Source organism: Dendrobates tinctorius, unplaced genomic scaffold (assembly GCF_039654945.1).
Source record: "Dendrobates tinctorius isolate UK_male_01 unplaced genomic scaffold, ASM3965494v1 ptg000125l, whole genome shotgun sequence".
NCBI lineage: Eukaryota > Metazoa > Chordata > Amphibia > Anura > Dendrobatidae > Dendrobates > Dendrobates tinctorius.
Window position 1 is genome coordinate 662,135 of NW_027361793.1, and position 23,261 is coordinate 685,395.

At 46.7% G+C, this 23,261-nt stretch overlaps 1 protein-coding gene across 3 annotated transcripts in view; it reads right to left on the bottom strand.

Moving 5' to 3' along the window:
- The window catches only part of RAPH1 (Ras association (RalGDS/AF-6) and pleckstrin homology domains 1), a 185,321-nt gene that overhangs the window by 92,837 nt on the left and 69,223 nt on the right, over positions 1-23,261 (bottom strand). For all 3 annotated transcript variants that reach the window (XM_073541863.1, XM_073541864.1, XM_073541866.1), the window contains one exon: positions 605-724. In XM_073541863.1, the coding sequence (XP_073397964.1) occupies positions 605-724 (120 nt within the window). Of the gene's footprint in view, positions 1-604; positions 725-23,261 lie in introns of those variants that run through there.

A 23,261-nucleotide genomic window follows, 5' to 3' on the forward strand; every position in this document is an offset into this window, starting at 1 on the left:
CTGGTTGACATCGCTAGCCATTGGCACCCTGCAACTGTGTTGCAGAGGAACGATGGGTGTGCGGAAGAAATTTTTGTGGTCATTTAAAGAGTACAGAGCAATGGGTGGAGTTCTACTCCACTCTTGGCTGTTCATGATAATGAAGGTGGAATAACACAGCCATCAACTTCCGGGAGTAACAGGCCCAGCTCCAGCATCAAAGACTATGTCCAATGTCATGAAGGGGTTTATGGCCATTTACACAGAGCGTTAATCACCTGATCAATAATTCACTGCCATTGCTCAGTATGAACAGATCTAGTGTTCCAAAATAAAATATTTTTGCTCATTTGTTGATCACCTCTTTCAGACGGTCACATAAATGATTATTTGGCGTCTATACATCCCCTTGTGTAAACAGGAATCTGGCAATTGCATCTAATGAGAACCACATTATAGGGAAAAAATGATTAATTACAAAAAATGTAACAGGTAAATTAGGCCAAATCCATTTGATAAATCACAGATTGCCACCCAATACGTGCAGTCTATGGCTCTGGATGTGGTCTCTAAAAGCGATAAAAGGAAAATATAGAAGCATTAAATAATGATGGAATCTTTTTACCTGGGTCAGCTTGTCCAGCTCCCCTAGCCAGGCTCCAAACATCTTGTCCAGGTCTTGGTCTTCTTTATCGCTGTCCTCTTCTGCTCCATGATCAATCTCTTCATCTGATAACTGCTCCATCTGGAAGAGTCAACAGAACTTTATGACATACCAAAAAATGACCTAAAGTCAGCATTCTTCTCAAGAGCAGCATATAAAATGGCCTTTATTCCATGATGTATTAATGAGCAGGACCAAGGAAGGTCTGGGGTATCTAGATAGCCCACTAGACAAAATTCTTCTGATGGCCCAACTTCCAATGGTACAGATCCCGCGCACAGATTTTCTCCGACGAGTGCCATCTATGATTTTCACATATAGTCTTGTACCTACGATATTCTATGGAGTTGTGCACGTCAGATTTAGATTCGAGTGTCGCAATAGTCTATGCTAAGGTTGTGCAAAAAATAAATAATAAAAATTGGTCGGCACTTGAATGAAATTAACACAGACTGACAGAGTGAAGAAGGTGGGAACTTGTTTTTTATCTCCACAATTGAGAAAAATTGTTTGATTATTCTGATCAGAGGGGCATCATTTTAGGGTTTGTAGAACACGTTCATGCTTAATTTCATTGCAATCTTTGCTGCTGTTATCGCACACACACAACAGGTTATTAACAGGAGAAATGATTATAAGGCTATCAATGCAACCTAGTAATGCTAGGCTCCTAGTGGTCTTCTGATGGTCCATCATCCTGAAGGAGGACCTTTTTTGGGCCAGCCCTACCCTGTTTAGATGCCTAAAGTAAAGCTGCTTGCAGACATTATATGCTCACTGAAAGGTGTGCAGGGCCTGGAAGACCCCCTGCTGCAATCTAAGGAACGAACAATATGGATTTTACCCCTCTGCTCCCGTTTTTTTCAGTTGATAAGTGTAGTCAGATGTGTCTCACATTCTAAACTCCCTCACTCCTCCACTGAAGTGACATGTGTGATTGCCTGTGCATGTTAATGTGGAAGTGAGATCTGATAACCTTTGGCTACATAAGGGCATCCGACTGCCGAATGATCAGCGCCAGTTTTCTGGGTTGAACATGAATATTATGTCAATAGAGCAAGAGGAGATAAGTGGCTGCCAGACACATCTGATTCTGCTCATCTCCAGGATAATAAGATAATTAGGGTGGAATAGTTGGAGCTTTCATTTCCTCCGATGATCAACCTCTGCCTGCTTCACATCCATTGATGAGGCATCTATGCCAACTGGCCCGAAAAGATGTACGCCCAAGCTCCATAGCAAAAAGGAAAAGATTGCTGGAGCTGAGCGTGAACTGTATGGCCCAACAAAACGGGAACATAGCAAACGAGAAATAAACCATGGCCGAAGACGTAGGAGTACAATAATGCTGTATACTCAGTGTGCGCTGCTAAGATTCTCCACCGCACATCCCCATTTCCTGTTATTGTGGTTTCCGCTGCAGGCCTCCTAAACCCCATAGATAACACCGAGACCTCCAAATCTCTCCATAAACTATACAGCGAAACAAAAGGAACAAAAAACACTACCGCAACCACAGCATACACTGAAGGCAGTTTTGTTGGCTTTTTACTTCTGTCTAGCACATTTTTTGGAGTGTTTTGTATTTCTGACAAAGCAGAACCCTACGACTGAACTGGGGGTGTAAGGCAAAGCCCCCAATTAGAGCCAACTGTCACGATCTCACATGGATACTGCACCCATAGACCACTGTAGAAAGCACACAAATTGTCTAAAACTGCAATCATGCATGGTGCACAACCCAAAACTACACCTCCACTGTAAAGTGCTGAGAACAATGCTGATGGGTACACTGTGCCGCACAAAAGAGGACTTTATTCCAAGACAAAAAAAAAAAAAAAAAAAAAGAAGAGAACAAACAGAATCATAGATCCCCTGCAAAATTCTCCCTTCTGCTGTGCCAGCAAGACTGATGACTACAAGTAAAGGCAAAGTGCTCCATTGATTTGATATTTTTAACTTTAGCGGAATGCTGATAAAGCAAAGTATGATCCAGTCACTTCCTGGGACGGGTCTGCAGACACTACACATCACAGCAACGCATGGCTAGGATTTACTGTCTTTCTGTACAATTGCAGAATAGACAGGCATCCATAGGCCTTTCCGAAAGTGCGGGAGGGGACAGGACTGTAATTACAAGTTTATTGGTATGGGGGGGGGGGGGGGGGGCTTTGCACTGCTTCCCTCACAGACATTGGAGAGAACGATCAGACATGCTGAATTTCAATTCCCGATTCTTTTGCTCTTCCAGCACATGAGCCACAAGTGTCTGGAAGTGGCGTAAACCCCTCTATCAAGGACACCTACATATTGGGCCAAACTGAGAAGTATGTGTATTGGGGGAGTCAGGAGGAAAATGAAGTTGACCAAAGGAGCATTCAGAGGATACGGCCATTGGTCTTTCTGAAGAAGCCTCTCAATCATCTGCAACACGTGCAGTGCCAATCACTTCTGTTGGGCTTTCTTTGGAGGAGATATGGCTGGACTATTAATTTCAGTGGCAGACCAAGAAAGTGACCTAGGAAAAAAACAAAAAACACCAGTGCACAGAGGGCATCATCTAGGATAGACAGGGAAGGGGGTTTATAGCAAATAATCAGACTACTAATCTGGAGTTGTGGAATTGAGTCCATCACAACTTGGAGAGCTTGGGCTTTATAGACTGCTAGTGCCGGCGGACCGTTCCTAAAATCTTTATGAAGAGCATTACTTTGGAATAGCATGATCTGTTCCTGTGGCGCTATCATACATATGTAACGAGTATCTTCCTTTGTTTTCAGATTCAATGATTCCGTGGAAAAGGAAAAAAGAGTCCGTCCATACCATCACTCCTGGTAGCGAAAGTGTGGACCTTCTTTGTTGTCCAGGGAACTACCTGGGAGGGAAAACAAAGGAAGTTACTCCATATGGGGCAACCTCCTACTGGACAGCATCGGCCCAAATAATCATGTTCTCCCAAACTAATGTTCTAGAGGATGATGTGTAGTCAACCAGAGAGGACGCGGCAAAGTGCTTTCCTAGTTCTGCATCCACTTACTTCTAAAAATGCCCAAACAGACAATCACCTATAATATGCCGATCCCTAAGCTGAAATATCCCCTTCAAAAAGTAGCTGGTGGTTTCTGTGGCCAGACTCCTAACTGAACATCACTAAATATTAATTCTAATAATATCCTGATCACGTTGGTATAAAGGTGTGCTGCTCGGTGCAGAGACTCACCCCATGACATTTAGTAGATCCCATCACTGCAGAGATCTGGTCTTTATTTTATCTCCTGCTGGAAGTCAGGTTCATTCTTGTAGCAGACTGTAACCTTTCTAATGCAAAAAGGGGAAAAACAGCCGTTTCCTCTATTACCAAATAATCCACAGTGAAAAAGAGCAGGAACCGTCCCTCTATAATCCGGCAGCTTGTCAGAGCTACTTGACATTTCACAGAATCACATCCATCAGCTTTATGCATTTTCCATATTACTGGCGATTCCCCATGTAAGGACATGCGCTATAGTAAATGTCAAAGCACGAGGTCTGCTAAGCATTTCTGACAAGTGATGTCTTCCCATCAATATGACGTGGCAGAAAGTCCAAAACTATACATGAAAGAATCGCTCATGTTATTAGACCTATATATGTGTCATGTACAAGTGATCAAGTCATAATGAGAAACTCCGATACTGCTCAAACGCCTTCCCTAGGACTGTGCTCACACTGGGCTTTAAAAGGGAACCTGTGAGCTCGATTTTCTGCTATAAGATGCAGCCACGGCCTTTCGGGGCTTACCTACAGCATTCTGTAATGCTGTAGATAAGCCCCCGATCTAACCTGAAAGAGAAGAAAAACAAATTTTATTATACTCACCCGGGGGGCGGTCCGGTGCTGTCCGGGTCCGATGGGTGTCACAGGTCCGGGTCCTCCCATTTTCTTTCGACACCGCCTTGCTGCTTGCTTTATCGCTCCGGGGTCACAGCGTTTCTGCACAGGCGTATTTTTCCATCCTGTTGAGGGCAGAGCAAAGTACTCAGAAAGGCCCAGCGCCTGCGCACTGCAGTACTTTGCTCTGCCCTCAACAGGGCAGATAAGTATGCCTGCGCAGGAGCACTATGACCCCGGAGTGATGAAGCAAGCAGCAAGGCGGTGTTGCAAGAAGATTTGAGGTGCCGGACCCGGACCTGCGACACCCATCAGACCGGCCTGCATAATAAATGTTGTTTTTCTTCTCTTTCAGGTTAGATCGGGGGCTTATCTATAGCATTACAAAATGCTGTAGATAAGCCCCAAAAGGCACTGGCCGCAGCTTATTGCGGAAAAATGAGGTGACAGGTTACCTTTAACCCTGTATAAAGTATATGCATTTAACAGATCCATTGTGAGCTTCTCCATGATGGATGTATTAAACGAGTGCCACTTATCTGTGCACGGATCCATTGCTCAGACTGTAATGGTACTTGTTTTACAGCTATGCCATAAAAGCCTATTAGAGTAGTGGGTCTATTATGTTATTCCATACCTTTTTGCGATAGGACTATGGCCAGACAGAAGCCATAGAGTCCTATGAACACATTTAGCACATAAATCAGGAGCGCTCCAAGCCTTCTAATATCCAAGTGAAGGATCAGGTAAAAATTCATCATTCTTGAATCCTTATGAAATTTGTACGAAACTAATGAAAAAACACTACAGGTATAGGACCAGCTGCTTTAGCCATAGGAAGCAGAGAGCCCCTTTTCAGATAGAAAAATATTTTTTAAAGGCAGGGCCCACAAGAAAACTGCAAAAGGCGAAAGAGGAGGACATGACTGGTAGACAATCCCAGATTCTGGACAGCAGAGAGGTGACGTCTGGGCCAGATAGGTAGAGTGTCATCAGCGTATAGGTGGTACTGGAAGCCATAGAACTTTATGAGCTGTCCCAGGCCAAGGGTATAGATGGAGAAGAGTAGGGCTCCTAGGACAGAGCCTTGAGGAGCTCCAACTGAGAGCACGCAGGGGTGAGGAGCTGGTGTGGGAGTGGGAGACTCTGAATGTGCGTTTGGAAAGGTATGGAGAGATCGAGGATAGGGCAAGATCTTTGCCGCCAGAGGAAGAGAGGATCTGCAGTAGGAGAGATGGTCAACTGTACTGAAGGCAGACGACAGGTCTAGAAGAAGGCGTATAGAGAATTGCCTGTTAGCTTTGGCTGTAAATAAGTTGTTAGTAATTTTGGTCAGGGCAGTTTCAGTGGAATAATGCGGACAGAAGCCAGATTGTAGGTTGTCGAAGAGTAAGTTAGATGAGAGGTGAGATGAAAGTTTGGAGTGGACGTGCTGCTCAAAGAGTTAGGAAGCAAATGGTAGCAGCGATATGGGGCGACACAGCTATCGGGTTGAGAAGTTAGTGATAGCTTGAAGGATGGATGGATGGGTAAAGGCCCCGTTACACATAACGATGTCCCAGCGATCCCACCAATGATCCGACATGGATGGGATCGCTGGGACATCGTTAGACAGCCCCTCCAGTGATCAGGACCATCAAGCAGGTTTCCAATGTAAACAGCAGGTATCTAAGAGCCACACAGCTCTTGGATACCTGCTGTTTACCCTAGATACCAGCACACGCTGGTATCTAGGGTAAACAGGGGGTATCCAAGAGCCGTGCGGCTCTTAGTTACCTGATGTTTACGTTGGAAAGTAGCGTCCAGCGTCGTTGATCTCTCGTTGCCACACGCAGTGATGCGTGCTGGCTAGCGGAGACCAATGATCAAAAAATGGCCCAGGACGATCCTGCACGGTCAGCGATACCCGTCAGGGGGGCTGGTCTCTGATGCCCGTCACACACAGATATATCGCTGGAGAGATCGCTGATGCATCACAAAATCCGTGATCTCGCTAGTGATCTCGCTGTATGTGACGGGGCCCTTAGGGATGAAACGTGTGTGGTTGTGAGGTTGATAAGGAGGTGGGATGGGGTCAAGTGCACAAGTGGTGAGATGCGATTTAGAGAGGAGTTCAGTAAGCTCTCCTTCAGTGATGTTGGAGAGGGAGGTTATGGGGAAGGGCATTGGTTTGGTATATAAAGGGGTTGTGGTCGTTGAACAATAAAGACTTTTTGTTTGGTGGTTTTGAAGAATTGTGAGGCAAAGTCCTCAGCAGAGATGAAGGAGGTCCAAGGGGGCAGTGTTGGGCGGAGAAGGAAGTTAAAAGTGTTGAATAACTGTTTGGGGTTGTTGAATAAGGAAGAATTGAGGGTTGTGAAGTAGGCCTGTTTAGCAGAGGTGAGGACCAATCTGAATGTGACTGTTGCCTGTTTGAAATCGGTGAAGTTACCTTGCGATTGTGTTTTCTTCCAAAGCCACTCTGCAACCCTGAAACTTGCCAAAGCTTTTTAATGAGGTTATTATGTCAGTGTTGTCTATTGATTTGTCATACTCTACCATGCAGCAGAAGGGCGAATGAGTCGATAGTGATGCGAGAGTGGCATTGTAGACAGTAGTGTCGCTGTCTGTATTGTGGAGTGAAGATATGGATGCCAGTGGTAGAATACTGTTAGAAAGCGTGTGAGTGTCTAAATGTGCGAGGTTTCTGCAGAGGTGCGCTAGTTGCTTGATATGGGTGATAGGTGCTGAGGATAGGGATGAGAAAGTGAGTAGATGCTGGTCAGATAGGGAGAGAGATGAGGTTACATAGGGAGCAGAGAAGGATGAAGATAAGATCTAATATATGTCCATGTTATATGCTCATTTTGTTATCGTCTTTTAAAATGGAAAACTACATTATTTATTCACAAGAAACTGTCCAAACCAATACAAAATCAGTAGGTCTCAAAACAGTACAATGGCGTTAGAGCGTTATGGAGCACATTATGGACCCTACAACACCACATCGGATTAACTGCTGAACTGACACGTGGCTCATTCTTCCCGAGATACGTGCAGAGTCTCTTAAGGTGACCCCCCACACCACCAACAAACCCGTGTCCATTATTGTCTATACTGCTGAAGACATGTCAACATTGCTGCAGCCAGTCCATGATTGCAGAAACTGAGAGCGGCTCGTGCCATTTATTTAGGCAAAGCCGCTGAGCTCAGTTACTTGCTGCAGTGCTGTCCACATGGTGTCAGCGCTGAAGACAATAAGACACTAGAGTGGCGAGGACGCCACAATGGACCGGTGGAGGGTGAGTAAGGCTCTTTAACTCCTTTACCCCCAAGGGTGGTTTGCATGTTAATGACCAGGCCAATTTTTACAATTCTGACCACTGTCCCTTTATGAGGTAATGACTCTGGAATGCTTCCATGGATCCCGGTGATTCGGACACTTTTCTCGTGACATATTGTACTTCATGATAGTGGTAAAAAAAAAATTTGATATGACTTGCGTTTATTTGTGGGGGAAAAAAATTGGCGAAAATTTCACAATTTTCCAACTTTGAATTTTCATGCCCTTAAAATAGAGAAGTATGTCACACAAAATAGTTAATAAGTAACATTTCCCACGTTTACTTTACATCAGCACAATTTTGGAACCCAAATTTTTCTTTGTTAGGAAGTTAAGTTGAAGGTGCTCAAAACCACATTCAAGAAGTTTATTAACCCTTCAGGTGCTTCACAGGAATTTGTTGAATGTTTAAAAAAAAAAGTTCAACACGTAACTATTTTTCACAAAAAAATTACTTCAGGTCCAATTTTTTTTTTATTTTCCCAAGGATAACAGGAAAAATTGCACAATAATTTTTGGGGTCCAATTTGTCCTTAGTACGAGGATACCCCATATGTGGGGGGTAAACCACTGTTTGGGCGCATGGCAGAGCTCGGAAGGGGAAGAGCGCCATTTGACTTTTCCAACGCAAAATTGCCTGGAATTGAGATAGGACGCCATGTCACATTTGGAGAGCCCCTGATGTGCCTAAACAGTGGAAACCCCCCAATTCTAACTCCAACAATAACCCCAACACAACCCTAACCCTAATATACCCCTAACCCTAATCCCAACCCGATCTGACAGGCAGTGCAGGAGGCTTGCCGGTGCACTGTCAAGCCACCTCCCTGCAGGACCCCGTGACCATCTGGATCCAGGGGCCTGCAGGGAGGAGGCCGTCGGAACAACACGATCACACTGCGTTGTTCTGAGGGTCTCAGGGAAGCACACAGGGAGCCCCCTCTCTGCGCGATGCTTCCTTATGCTATCAGAATGCTGCGATCATGTTTGACCGCGGTGTACCGGGGGATAAAGTGCCGGGAGCGGTCCCTGACACCCGGCCGCGATCAGTCGCCCTTCCCCCGTGAGCGTGGCTGATCGGTATGACGTACTATCCCGATAAGACGCTATAGAAACAGGGTCTGTTCCTTTTGATTGGCGGCAAGCAAATGTGGTACCAATATTCAAAAAGGGGTGTAAAAGGGAACCTGGAAACTATAGGCTGGTAAGCTAAACATCTGTTGTGGGTAAAATTTTTGAAGGGTTTCTAAGGGATTCCATTATGGAATATCTCAATGTTAATAAATGTTTAACTCCCTATCAACATGGATTTATGAAGGATCGCTCCTGTCAAACTAACCTGATCAGCTTCTATGAGGATGTAAGCTCTCAAATGGACCAAGGAGAATCATTGGATGTCATTTATCTCGACTTCTCTAAAGCATTTGACACTGTCCCACATAAAAGATTGGTAAGTAAGAGGAGAAAGCTTGGGCTAGGGGAAAATGTGTGTAGATGGGTAGGTAGCTGGCCTAGTGATAGAAAACAGAGTGGTTATTAATGGGGCATACTCAGACTGGGCCAGGGTTACTAGTGGGGTATCACAGAGTTCTGTATTGGGCCCCCTACTATTTAATATATTTATTAATGATCTAGTGGATGGCTTACACAGTAAAATATCAGTATTTGCAGATGATACAAAACTATGTAAGGTAGTTAACACAAAGGAGGACAGTTTGCAACTACAGACAGATTTGAGTAAATTGGAGAATTGGGCCGAAAAATGGCAAATGAGGGTTAAACACAGATAAGTGTAAGGTTATGCACATGGGAAGGAGAAACAGATGCTACAATTACTTACTAAATGGGAAACTGCTGGGGAAATCAGACATGGAAAAAGACTTAGGCATCTTAGTCAATAAGAAGCTAAATTGGAGTGCCCAGTGTCAGGCAGCTGCCACCAAAGCAAATAGGGTCATGGGATGCATTAGAAGAGGTCTGGGGACACGAGATGAAAACATAATTCTCCCTCTGTACAAATCACTCGTCAGACCACACTTGGAGTATTGTGTGCAATTTTGGACGCCGGTGCTCAAGAAAGACATTACTGAACTTGAAAGGGTTCAAAGGTGGGCTACTAAAATGATATATGGAGTTGGTTCACTACAATACCCAGAAAGGTTATCAAAATTAGGTCTATTTACTCTAGAAAAGAGAAGACTTAGGGGAGACCTAATATATATGTACAAGTATATGAGAGGGCAATACAAAGATCTCTCCAATGAACTGTTTGTACCAAGGACTGTGACAAGAACAAGGGGGCATTCTCTTCGTTTGGAGGAAAGACAGTTTCTGCACCAGCATAGAAGAGGGTTCTTCACGGTAAGAGCAGTGAGGCTCTGGAATTCTCTTCCTGAGGAAGTGGTGGTGGCCAACTCACTGAATGAATTTAAGAAAGGAATGGATGCTTTTCTTGTGAGTAACAGTATAGAAGGTTACAAATAACAGAATATTATAGGTAGATGGTTGACCCAGCTTAGGAGAAAGAATTTTTTTCCCTATGGAGAAAATTGGCTTCTACTCTGTGGGTTTTCTGCCTTCCCCAGGATCAACAATGCAGAACAGCTGCACTAAAAAATAGGCTGAACTAGATGGACATAAGGTCTTCCTTCAGCCTTCATAACTATGTTACTATGTTGCTATGTATGTCCACGGTCAAACTGGCCCGAGTCACCTGGACAGGATAGTACGTCATGTCAGAAAGGGGTTAAAAAAAAAAAAGAAAAGAAAAAAAATGCAGCCAGGGTACAGAGGTTTTCTGAATCTGGAAAAAAAACCAAAAAAAAAAACCCGCTATGTTAGGGTATGTTTCCACGTGGTGTATTTGCTGTGGATTGGACGCTGCGTACAGCCGCAGCTTCCAGATGTTATAGTATAGTGGAGAGGATTTTATGAAATCCCATCTCCACTATGCGTACAAAGACGCAGGTGGCAGGCCCGCGTAACCGGACATGCGGTGCGTCTTTATAGACTGCAGCATGTCTATTTATCTTGTGGAGACGATCAGTCTCCGCAGGATAAGTAACACAGTCTATGAATAGGATGCGGTGATTCCACATGGTTCAATGACCAGATGGGGAATCACAGTGCATACAACAGGGGGCGGGGCACATATCCGCTGCGTTCAAAGCACTGCCAATCCAAAACGTGGAGACATACCCTTAAAGAGCCGTGGAAAGATTTCACAAAACAGTCCCAAACGTGTTTTGGCTCTGGCAGATCCATCACGGCGTGTTTCCTGGGTGCTCCGCCAGAGATATAAAGCAGCTAAGGCCTGTTTCACACATCAGTTTTTTTGGTAAGTCAAAATCCGCTAAAATGGTGGATAACGGATCCGTTACTGTACTGACCACAACGTTTGGCACCGGACCGTTATTTTAACGGATCCGTCAAAGGAAGAATGTTAAAGGAACCGCTGCCTGGGGAAGAGAGAGAGGGGGGAAAGAGGGGAGAGAGAGAGGGAGAGGGAGGGGAGAGAGAGAGGGAGAGGGAGGGGAGAGAGAGAGGGAGAGGGAGGGGAGAGAGAGAGGGAGGAGAGAGGGAGAGGGAGAGAGAGAGGGAGAGAGGGAGATAGAGAGAGAGAGGGAGAGAGAGAGGGAGATAGAGAGAGGGAGGAGAGAGAGAGGGAGGGAGAGAGAGGGAGGGAGAGAGAGGGAGGGAGAGAGAGGGAGGGAGAGAGAGGGAGGGAGAGAGGGAGGGAGAGAGAGGAGAGAGAGAGGGAGGAGAGAGAGAGGGAGGAGAGAGAGAGGGAGGAGAGAGAGGGGGGGGAGAGGGGGGAGAGAGGGGGGAGAGAGAGGGAGAGGGAGGGGAGAGAGAGGGAGAGGGAGGGGGGAGAGAGGGAGGAGAGAGGGGGAGAGAGAGAGGGAGAGGGAGGGGAGAGAGAGAGGGAGAGAGAGGGAGAGGGAGGGAGGGAGGGAGAGGGAGAGAGAGAGAGAGGGAGGGAGAGAGAGGGAGGGAGAGAGAGAGGGAGGAGAGAGAGAGGGAGGAGAGAGAGAGGGAGGGAGAGAGAGGGAGGGAGAGAGAGGGAGGGAGAGAGAGAGGGAGGGAGAGAGAGGGAGGGAGAGAGAGGGAGGGAGAGAGAGGGAGGGAGAGAGGGGGAGAGAGAGGGGGGAGAGAGAGGGGGGAGAGAGAGGGGGGAGAGAGAGGGGGGAGAGAGAGGGGGGAGAGAGAGTTTTTCAGCCACCAGAACAGAGTTTAGGGTTAAATTTGCGGCTGAGTGAAGTCTTTCTGGCATGCGCAGTGAGAAATGCGGATCCGGCCGCCCGAAAAAACGTTGCATGGTCCGTTCGGGCACGTCGGCGGACGTCAACATTTTGGCTGATCCGCAAAAAAACGGATCCAACGGATGGCCATCCGCCAGTAATGCAACTCAATGGGGAAAAAAAACGGCGGATTTTGACTGATAAACACAAACGGATGTGTGAAACAGGCCTAACTGTTTTATAAAGATGCCTAATGCACTGTATCACTGTGCAACGCAGGACAGTAAAATCGCCAAGGATCATGCCAGTGTGCTTGGGTTTCTAAAACTTGCCTCAGACATGACTATAAATCCTGTCCACTTACTGCAGAGAATTCCCACTACAACATAATAAGGCCCCAACACGTTAAAGAGAAGCCCCCTACACTGCAAATATCCCTCCAGGAGAATGTGTCAGGGGGACTAGGAAAAGCCATAAAGGAGACGGGACTATTCCTAAAGGTTTGTCATTTACGAGCCATTACTCAGATTTTAGTGTCATACTGATTCATTTGCAGGGATGGCATCTTGCAGACAGTGGACATTTACAGAACAACATATTTCTTGGCTGACACAGACACACAAGTCAGAATAGGAGAAATCATCGTCTAACAGGAATAGCAGACCTCGGCTGTCCCAAAATAAGCTGAAGAATGTGTAACCCCCGGGGCGCCACTTACTGGAATGTAGCCCCCGTCACACATAATGATGTGCCAGCGATCCCACCAACGATCTGACATGGATGGGATCGCTGGGACATCGTTAGGCTGATCACTAGTGAGCTGTCACATAGACCGCCCCTCCAGCGATCAGGACCAGCGACGCTGGTTTCTAATGTAAACATCTGGAATCTAAGAGCCGCGCAGCTCCTGGATACCCAACGCTTACATTAGAAACCAGCGTCGCTGATCTCTCGCTGCCACACATAGTGATGCGTGCAGTCCAGCGGGAGACCAGCGATCGAAAAACGGCCCTGCCTGCTCGAGCACGATCAGCGATAACCGGCAGGGGGGCCGGTCGCTGATCCCCATCACACACAGCGATCTCTCTGGCGAGATTGCTGATGTGTCACAAAATCCGCAATCTCGCTAGCGAGATCGCTGTGTATGACGGGACCCTAAGTCTCTCCTATAGTGTTAGAATTAGATGTAGAATGGGTCAGTTACCTAAAGGAGACCCTGCTTACAAGATACTGGGTATGCTGGGGGCAACTATCTTCCAACAGACCGCCCAGGAACCTGTCTGACCGCAGGACCACCACCCACCCTGCACATCAGGACTGATAGCAGCTTTTCTTATCAGAATGCGCTTTTTTTAAGTGAATACTGTTTTGTCATCCTTTAGACACAGTAGATAATAAGGGGAATCTGTCATCAGGCTTTTGCCATCTAATCTGAGATGTTGAGACAGAGGCCCCAATTGCAGTGATGTGTCACTTACTGGTCTTCTTGCTGTAGCTGTGATAAAGAGTTTTAATCTGCAAAAGATTTATTACTAGAAAATCAGTTAACCTGCTGCCAGATAGTAGCTCTGTATAACCTCTCCCCAATACGGATTGGTAGCTTTATGCCTATGCACAATGTACACAGAAAGCTGCCAATTAGTGGTGTAGGGGTTATACAGAGGTCAGCATTCAGAGCACTGCTAGATTTGCAGAAGAGAAAACAGGGATTCTATCAAATTTGTAGCAAGGAGCCCAGTAAGTGACAGATGACTGGAATCAGGGTCTCTGTCCCTACATTATGCTGCTCTCAGATTCGGCAGCAAAAACCTGGTGATTTAAAGCATTTTCTTAAGCCATTTAATGACAATACATTGTAACACCAGAAAGTTCTAGAAATTCTTCCATTCATCTACTGGACATGTAGCAAGGATACAACTACACAATCCACTCCAGATCAAGTTCACATGCTAAGGAGTCTTTGCACAGAATGACCTGAAGTAGGGTAATTTGGGAAATCCACGGCATTTGCGGATGGCATTCACAGCAGAACAGAGGATGTTGTAATGAAGGACATTCAGGAGCAGATTACTACAATGAAATGTCAGAATCCCTCTTTATGAAAGGAAGTGATCTTAATCTTCCTGCTTTTGGAGAGGCCATCGAGTCAAAACGCTTCCTGTTTCCATTCTCTTGGGAAAAGCCATCCATGGAACTGATGTGTGAGAAAAGAACGAAAAGTCAAAAAATGTGTTTTGTAGAATTCAGATTCCATAAATGTGCTGGAAATCTATATCCATCTGCTCCACCGACTAGAACTTCTGTATAGTAATACGGATATGAAAACATGAAATCCGGCATGTACCACTGTATGTAAAGGGAAACTGGCAGCCGATCCATGGGCAGCATATCTCAGCCCGTATGTCTGACTCAAACGCTGCGGCATTTCAGGGACAAATCTACTGTACCTACTGTGCCTCATTCACACGTAAGTATTTTGGATCAGTGTTCGTATGCCAAAACCAGAAGGCGAACTTACAGAGAAAGACTAAAATTGAAAAACGGACCCCTGCTGTGTGTTGTGGAGACACTCCCGGTCTCAGCACCCAAACACGGCAGAAATACTGATCAAAATACCAATGTGTAAGCGAGGCCTTAAAGTTACAGGGGACCAAGCCATGCTGGAGACTCCTCAGAAAAGTGGGCGCCTGGCAGCTCATCCCCACCCACTGCCAGTGACGGCCAGGTCTGTCCCTATACACACACAGGAAGGGAGCTGTCACTCCACTGGGGGAGGCGGGGATAAGCCAGCGGCGACCGGCCTTTACAACTAACCTCTCATCTACATAGCTGCCAATCAGAGGTGTGGGTGGGGTTACACAGAGCTCAGCCTTCAGAGAACTGCAACAGAGTAAGTGACACTGCTGGAATCAGGGCCTCTGCCCCTACATTATGCTGCTCTCAGATGGGGTAGCAAAGACCTAGTGACAGGTTCCCTTTAATTCAGCTGAGCCTTCGTGATTGGGTACTGAACATATTCCAGCCATGTTGCCGCACACCGTGAACCGCCGGTATGTGTTTTGATCTATCAATGCAACAAAATCTCTGGCATTTTCTTTATTCTAAGCTCCTGTTAAAAAAAACATTCCTGCTGCAAAAATAAATATATAAAGCTTTTCTGCTCCATTGTCTGTTGCCGTAGTAACCGCCAGGTCTCATTCTCTATATGGATTAACCCTGAAAAGCCAAGTGACTCAGGAAAGACAGAAAACAAATCACTTGCAGTAAGGCCAGGACACCAGACGCAGATGCAGCAGCATCATTTGTGAGGTTGCCGTAGCGACAGGATAACCGGCCATTGTTTCTGCCTCTCCCTCGGTGACTGTTGGATGAAGATGAAGGAAGAGCTGGCTCCCCATCCGACCGTGGCAGCCATGTTGTAGCCAAATGGGCCATGGACCTAAAGACCAGCAGACAAGGCAAAAACAGACTCCCGGCAGCCTCCGACTGTCAGGCAGTGCCAGGTGCGGTCACAGCCTCTGCTCACTACCACTGAGCGGTGACTGCGGCACCGGACGCACCGCCATGATTGTTTTCACTGACATTTTTTCCAACATTAGAAACGCTGGTAAAAACAGGCACACTGATTAAAGCCGATGCAAACCGGATGAAAACCACTGAGGTAAGAAATCACTGAGGTGTGAATGAGAGCCAACACAGCACTCTTATTTTCAACTTGCAGGAAAAAAAAAACAACAAATGTTTTTTGGCATTTTGATGAACCAGATTTTCAGCCATTTTCGGCCAATATGTCGGGTATGACCTGCAATGTAACATTCATTTTTCTCAAATGCAGAGAGGAAAACGTATTATTTAGGCTTCTCCTACTTTATCAATGTTAAAAAGAACACACAGATTGTTTCAAAGTACTTCCATTTATCTCTACACTGAATGAGCGAGTTCTATATGCAAAGTGGGAAAAAAAATCAAAAACTGCTGACAATTTTTTTAACAGATTACAAAGAAAAAAAACAACAAAAAACAGGCAGTCATGTGAACACAGCCATATTCTATAATGGGGGCTTGTTCTACACGTGGAAATGCAAATGATAGTGGACCGAAAAGCAGCTGCTGGAGAAGGAATGGCAATTTTTTCTAGGTGCTACAGCTTCTCCTTCCAGCCCCCTGATAAGATCAGGTAAGGAGATATGGGGTCAGTGCAGCATGGATGTGCTTGGCCTGCGATGCCTGGCAGCTCTCTCACCCCAGGGCAGGAGACCTGCAGGCTGGCGCAGTGTGGTGGCCCATACTAACCGTGCTGGTTTCATCACGCCTTCTCCGAATGTTCTGCAGTTAGTATATTCAGCTTGGGGTTATGGAGCAACGACCACATTCAGCGACCTTGGCTCCCCACATATCTGCATAGTTAGAATAACTAGTAACTGCTAAATAACAGCTTCCTCTGGAGTTTTGTGGCCAAACGTAAGGTTATGGACCTCAAGGCATTAATTTGGCACAAAGAAAGTAAATGTTAAAAGAAAAAAAAAAGAATAGGAAATGGTTTACAGCTGTTTGAATAAACAGAACTAAACGTTAATACAAGTCGTCATCCCAGATACATACACCTGATGTGAGCTCAGGAAGGTGGAATACCAGGCCCTAAAGAGTAAGGCTGTGTGCACACGCTGCGGACCGGTCTGCGGATTCATCCGCACGGATTTTGCAAAATCCGCAGATAAATCCACAGGTCAAAAGACCTGCGGTATATCTGCGAATTAGCCTGCGGTTTTGCCCTTCTCTTTCACCATCTCCACAATGGAGGAGATAGGAATCCGCAGAAAGAATTGACAGGTCAATTCTTTCTGCGGTTTAGAAACTACAGATAATCCACGCAGAAAATTCCGCAGCGTCTGCACTGCGGTTTCCATTTCCCATAGGAAATAATGGTGCTGTACACCGCAGCAAAAACTGCTGCGGATCCGCAGCAGAATCCGCAGCGTGTGCACACAACCTAACACGCTGCAACTTCACTGCCAATTCTTTCCCTTTTATTCCATTTTTCAATACAAAACCTGATGTATAACCACACAGGCAGCCATACTGATGTAGATGACAGAAGTTGGTTGGTCAGAAAGGGTACTGCACAGCAGCAGAGAGTGCACAGCGCAGAAGGGGAATACTACACTTAGGTTAGCTTGATGATAACTCAGAGATGGGGTTATTCAGCAGCACAGCAGGAGAAGGGGTCGGGGCCCGCAGCACAGCAGAAGAAGGGGACGGGGCCCGCAGCACAGCAGAAGAAGGGGACGGGGCCCGCAGCACAGCAGAAGAAGGGGACGGGGCCCGCAGCACAGCAGAAGAAGGGGACGGGGCCCCGCAGCACAGCAGAAGAAGGGGACGGGGCCCGCAGCACAGCAGAAGAAGGGGACGGGGCCCGCAGCACAGCAGAAGAAGGGGACGGGGCCCGCAGCACAGCAGAAGAAGGGGACGGGGCCCGCAGCACAGCAGAAGAAGGGGACGGGGCCCCGCAGCACAGCAGAAGAAGGGGACGGGGCCCGCAGCACAGCAGGAGAAGGGGACGGGGCCCCGCAGCACAGCAGAAGAAGGGGACGGGGCCCGCAGCACAGCAGGAGAAGGGGACGGGGCCCGCAGCACAGCAGGAGAAGGGGACGGGGCCCGCAGCACAGCAGGAGAAGGGGACGGGGCCCGCAGCACAGCAGAAGGGGACGGGGCCCGCAGCACAGCAGGAGAAGGGGGACGGGGCCCCGCGGCACAGCAGGAGAAGGGGGACGGGGCCCCGCAGCACAGCAGGAGAAGGGGGACGGGGCCCCGCGGCACAGCAGGAGAAGGGGGACGGGGCCCCGCAGCACAGCAGGAGAAGGGGACGGGGCCCGCAGCACAGCAGGAGAAGGGGACGGGGCCCGCAGCACAGCAGGAGAAGGGGACGGGGCCCGCAGCACAGCAGGAGAAGGGGACGGGGCCCGCAGCACAGCAGGAGAAGGGGACGGGGCCCGCAGCACAGCAGGAGAAGGGGACGGGGCCCGCAGCACAGCAGGAGAAGGGGACGGGGCCCGCAGCACAGCAGGAGAAGGGGACGGGGCCCGCAGCACAGCAGGAGAAGGGGACGGGGCCCCGCAGCACAGCAGGAGAAGGGGACGGGGCCCCGCTGCACAGCAGGAGAAGGGGACGGGGCCCCGCTGCACAGCAGGAGAAGGGGACGGGGCCCCGCTGCACAGCTGGAGAAGGGGACGGGGCCCCGCAGCACAGCAGGAGAAGGGGGACGGGGCCCCATAGCACAGCAGAAGGGAACGGGGCCCCGCAGCACAGCAGGAGAAGGGGGACGGGGCCCCGCAGCACAGCAGGAGAAGGGGGACGGGGCCCCGCAGCACAGCAGGAGAAGGGGGACGGGGCCTCATAGCACAGCAGGAGAAGGGGGACGGGGTCCCGCAGCACAGCAGGAGAAGGGGGACGGGGCCTCATATCACAGCAGGAGAAGGGGGACGGGGCCTCATATCACAGCAGGAGAAGGGGGACGGGGCCTCATAGCACAGTAGGAGAAGGGGGACGGGGCCTCATAGCACAGCAGGAGAAGGGGGACGGGGCCCCATAGCACAGCAGGAGAAGGGGGACGGGGCCTCATAGCACAGCAGGAGAAGGGGGACGGGGCCCCATAGCACAGCAGGAGAAGGGGGACGGGGCCCCATAGCACAGCAGAAGGGGGACAGGGCCCGCAGCACAGCAGGAGAAGGGGTCAGGGCCCACGGCACAGCAGGCGAGACGGGGTCCCACAGCACAAGAGGACAGGGCACCGCAGCACAGCAGGGGAAGAGGACAGAGCCTGCAGCACAGCAAGAGAAGGAGACGGGGCCTGCAGCACTGAGAAGCGAGTGCTGCTGGAAAATGTGCAACTGGATGTACCATGAAGCAGATAGAGGTGAAAAAAGGCATGAAAGAAACAATATGTTGGGATTAGTCTGTACATGAACAATAAGTTAGTATTTACTGTGCTTTATAAAAAAAAATGTGATTTTGGGAATAACCTTTTAATGCAGAATTTGAGATCATTCCAGATGATGCCGAATAGTGACAATTTGTCTGCCATTAGTTGTTGCTCCTAATTCCGTGAAGTCCAAGATGACTCGCACTACTGAACTCAAGGGTTTACGTTCATTCTAGATTTTAGAACTTATCGTCGCTTTAATCCACAGCTCACAGAGGCTAAAAACCATACGATGAATATGATTATTCTACTGATGGATAAAATGGCTATTCGTATTTTTCTCACAATCAGAAAGATTTAGCTTTTCTCCATAACCATGGTTAAAATGAGGGAAAAAAAAAACTTGCTGCAAAGAAACAGAAGGAAGAGTGAGCCATTTATTACAGGATGTACTTCCTATGACTGCCCCAAGGATCTGTGCCCTGTGGAGCAGGCATCTCCGTGTTCTGCCCATCGGATTCAGCAGCAGGAAGCTTTGTCACTGTGCACATGTGAAGCATGCTTGTGCTATTTATAATGTTTTGGGAGGAAGTAGCCTAAACTATAGTTATCATTGCAAGCGATACTTGGAAGCAAAATAACAGTCTGGTGCAGCTGCATCCGTTGCCAAAGACAAAAAAATAATATGCAGATTCTAGCCAAGACGGGTTTGATGCACTTCACAATCAGCCATGTTTTTCTCTGCCATTTTTAGCAGACCACAAAACCAAAAGGCATCTAAAAAGTGCTGGAGCCCACAACAAAATATAGAAGTACATGCAACCGGAAAAGGCAGATGTATATCTTCTGGCCAAGACTTCGTTCCCTCTGCATTTTTTCTTTAGGGGTGGACTCTGACCCTAGCATCTGTTCTTCATTATTGTGGAGGCTTCCAGGAACTCATTAATCTGCTCCATGATAAACATGCTGTTGGCTCCAGAGTTGAGGCTTCAGCATCCAGAAGATCGTAGTTTTGTGTGTCGTAAGACTTGGAGCATTTGCAGTAAAACCATGGTATCATAATATTGTTGGATGTATGCAAAATCCAGCAAGCTCCCACCTGCCTTTGAGAGGACTGTATAATGGAATAATATCTCTTAGTGTCCCATGGAAAAGTTGGCAAATAGCTTCTCCAGAGACGAATAGGATAGGAACTCGAGTAGCAATCCTAAAAGTCAATATCAACTCTTTATACAAGGACCTGGTCACATAACTTGGGATAAGAAGCCAAAACAAACTCCATTGGTAGACACATGTTTTGGGGTGATAGCCCCTCATCAGTGCAAAGAAGAACGGATTTGTCTGAGTGAGCGGATTCTGACAGGTGCAAAGTCAAAGGATGTTTCAATGCCATGAAAAAGTGGGCTACTTTGAAAAATGCCCTTAGTGCAAAATCCAAACAACCTTACAATAGGAGTTTAAGAATAATGTGTTCATTAATATGTGCTCACAGAGCAAAATAATGATTTGCTTGTTAAATTATATTGTAATATTTTGTTAATAAAGTATTGACATGTGATTGGATGGTTGAAGTTTTAAAATGTTTTCCCATGATTCCTATGACTAAGGCCCCTAGAAAGACATCAGTGTGTAATACTTTATTATTTTATTTCCTCCCCACAAGGAGCGCCGTTATTTGTTCTCCAATTATCTTTATATTCATCCAAATCAAACACAACACTTGAATATAAAGTAGATTAAAGAGGCTTCCTTCACACAATTCCATATCCACAATTAATTAGATCATTTCCTTATTTGAATTGGTTTGTAACTAATAAATGGCATTATACCTAGGGCTGCCGAGTAACCTATACACCAAGAAATAACAGTGAGACGTCAAGATGCCAGCACTTAATATCAGCCATCGTGACAGCCCTGAAGTCTGCTCTCATTTCTGTCAGGACAAGTAGCCCGGCCATTGTGCAAGTCACCAACAGGAATGTCCTTGTATATACGGTACATACAAAACTGTATTCAATCCTGGTAGGATTTGGTTGCCTAAAGCATCCCAATAACACCCTATGATAAAGGTCTTGAGAAAGGGGTGCAAATTAGTACGGCACAAAATAAACTGGCTATAATCACTGCATTTATGGCAGAATGGATAATATTAAAAAAAAAGTGCTGCCAATGTATCCAGATGGCTCAGTGTCCCTAAAAGTAGCTCTCCTAGATGCCCCTTGCTTTTCTGGCATGCCACTGACAAAGGGGGACAAATTGGTTGAGGGCTATTCTATAGGTAACTTAACAACAAGAAAACAATGTGGCTAAAAAAAAATTAAATATTTGCAACACTTTTTTTTTTAATCACAGCCATTAAATAGAAGCAAAACACACCAACAAAGTGATACTATTGATATAGACATGAACTTCCATTATTAGTTACTATGAAAAAAGTTCAACAACAAACAAAACAAACAGGAAGCCCTACACTAGGCCTTGGATCATTTATCACAGCTACACTGTCCGGTTTACTTGGCTTAATACCAAAAAGCGAGCACACAGGCTGGCAGGATTGTCATTCCTAATATGTGACCATTTGTTTTGTGCTGTCTTGTAATTAAAGCCTGTACTGGAAACTACAGCTGCAATTACAATTCTGATGGCCATTACCAGACACAAGCAGGTAGCCAAGCCTGTCCCTAAGGGTCCCGCTTCACATAGCGACGCACCAGCGATCCCGACAATGATACGACCTGGTAGGGATCCCTGGTGCGTCGCTACATGGTCGCTAGTAATACCAAAAAGATCAAGGAAGCATAATGCCATAAAATGTAATTTACTTTATTGAATGACGTATAACAAAGATAGACATAAAAAATGTACCAGTGATATCCACCGATATATCCATCTCTTTTTATGTACATTTTTTATGTCTATCTTTGTTATACGTCATTCAATAAAGTAAATTACATTTTATGGCATTATGCTTCCTTGATCTTTTTGGTATATACAGTAGTTGGGGAGTGCCATGTATTTTCAGGCCCGAATTGTGGATATGGTCGCTAGTAAGCTGCCAAAGAGGCAGATCTCTTCAACGACGGACCAGCGATCCCGACAACGATACGACCTGGTAGGGATCCCTGGTGCGTCGCTAGTAAGCTGCCAAAGAGGCAGATCTCTTCAACGACGCACCAGCGATCCCGACAGTGATGCGACCTGGTAAGGATCGCTGGTGCATTGTCACACAGCAGCTATTCTGAATGATTCCCGCCTGCGTCCCTGAGTTCTGCGTCGCTCATGAGATCGCTCGTCAGCGTCAGACACAGCGATGCATGCTGGCCAGCGGGATGCCGACGATGAAAAAATGGCCCAGGACATTCGTGCACGATCAGCGATACCCAGCAGGGGGCCGGTCGCCGCTATGTGTCACATGTAGCGAGATCGCTGGCGAGTCACAAAATCGGTGACGCATCATTTTTTGTTCTTGATTTCTATTAGTGTTTCTTATAGCCAGAAAGTTGCCATTTGAGTGATCTGCTTTTTTTCTACACAATTAAACAATTGGATGAACATCCTCCAAGGATTCCATAATTTTTGCCAGGGCTTGCTATATATATATATATATATATATATATATATATATATATATATATATATATATATATATATATATATATATATACACACACACATACATACACATACCTCAATACATGCATACAATATGTATTTATATGTACATGCATATACACTCACTGGCCACTTTATTAGGTACACCATGCTAGTAAGGGGTTGGACCCCCTTTTGCCTTCAGAACTGCCTCAATTCTTCGTGGCAGAGATTCAACAAGGTGCTGGAAGCATTCCTCAGAGATTTTGGACCATATTGACATGAAGGCATCACACAGTTGGCGCAGATTTGTCGGCTGCACATCCCTGATGCGAATCTCCCGTTCCACCACATCCCAAAGATGCTCTATTGGATTGAGATCTGGTGACTGAGGAGGCCATTTGAGTACAGTGAACTCATTGTCATGTTCAAGAAACCAATCTGAGATGATTCGAGCTTTATGACATGGCGCATTATCCTGCTGAAAGTAGCCATCAGATGTTGGGTACATTGTGGTCATAAAGGGATGGACATGGTCAGCAACAATACTCAGGTAGGCTGTGGCGTTGCAACGATGCTCAATTGGTACCAAGGGTCCCAAAGAGTGCCAAGAAAAAATTCCCCACACCATGACACCACCACCACCAGCCTGAACCGTTGATACAAGGCAGGATG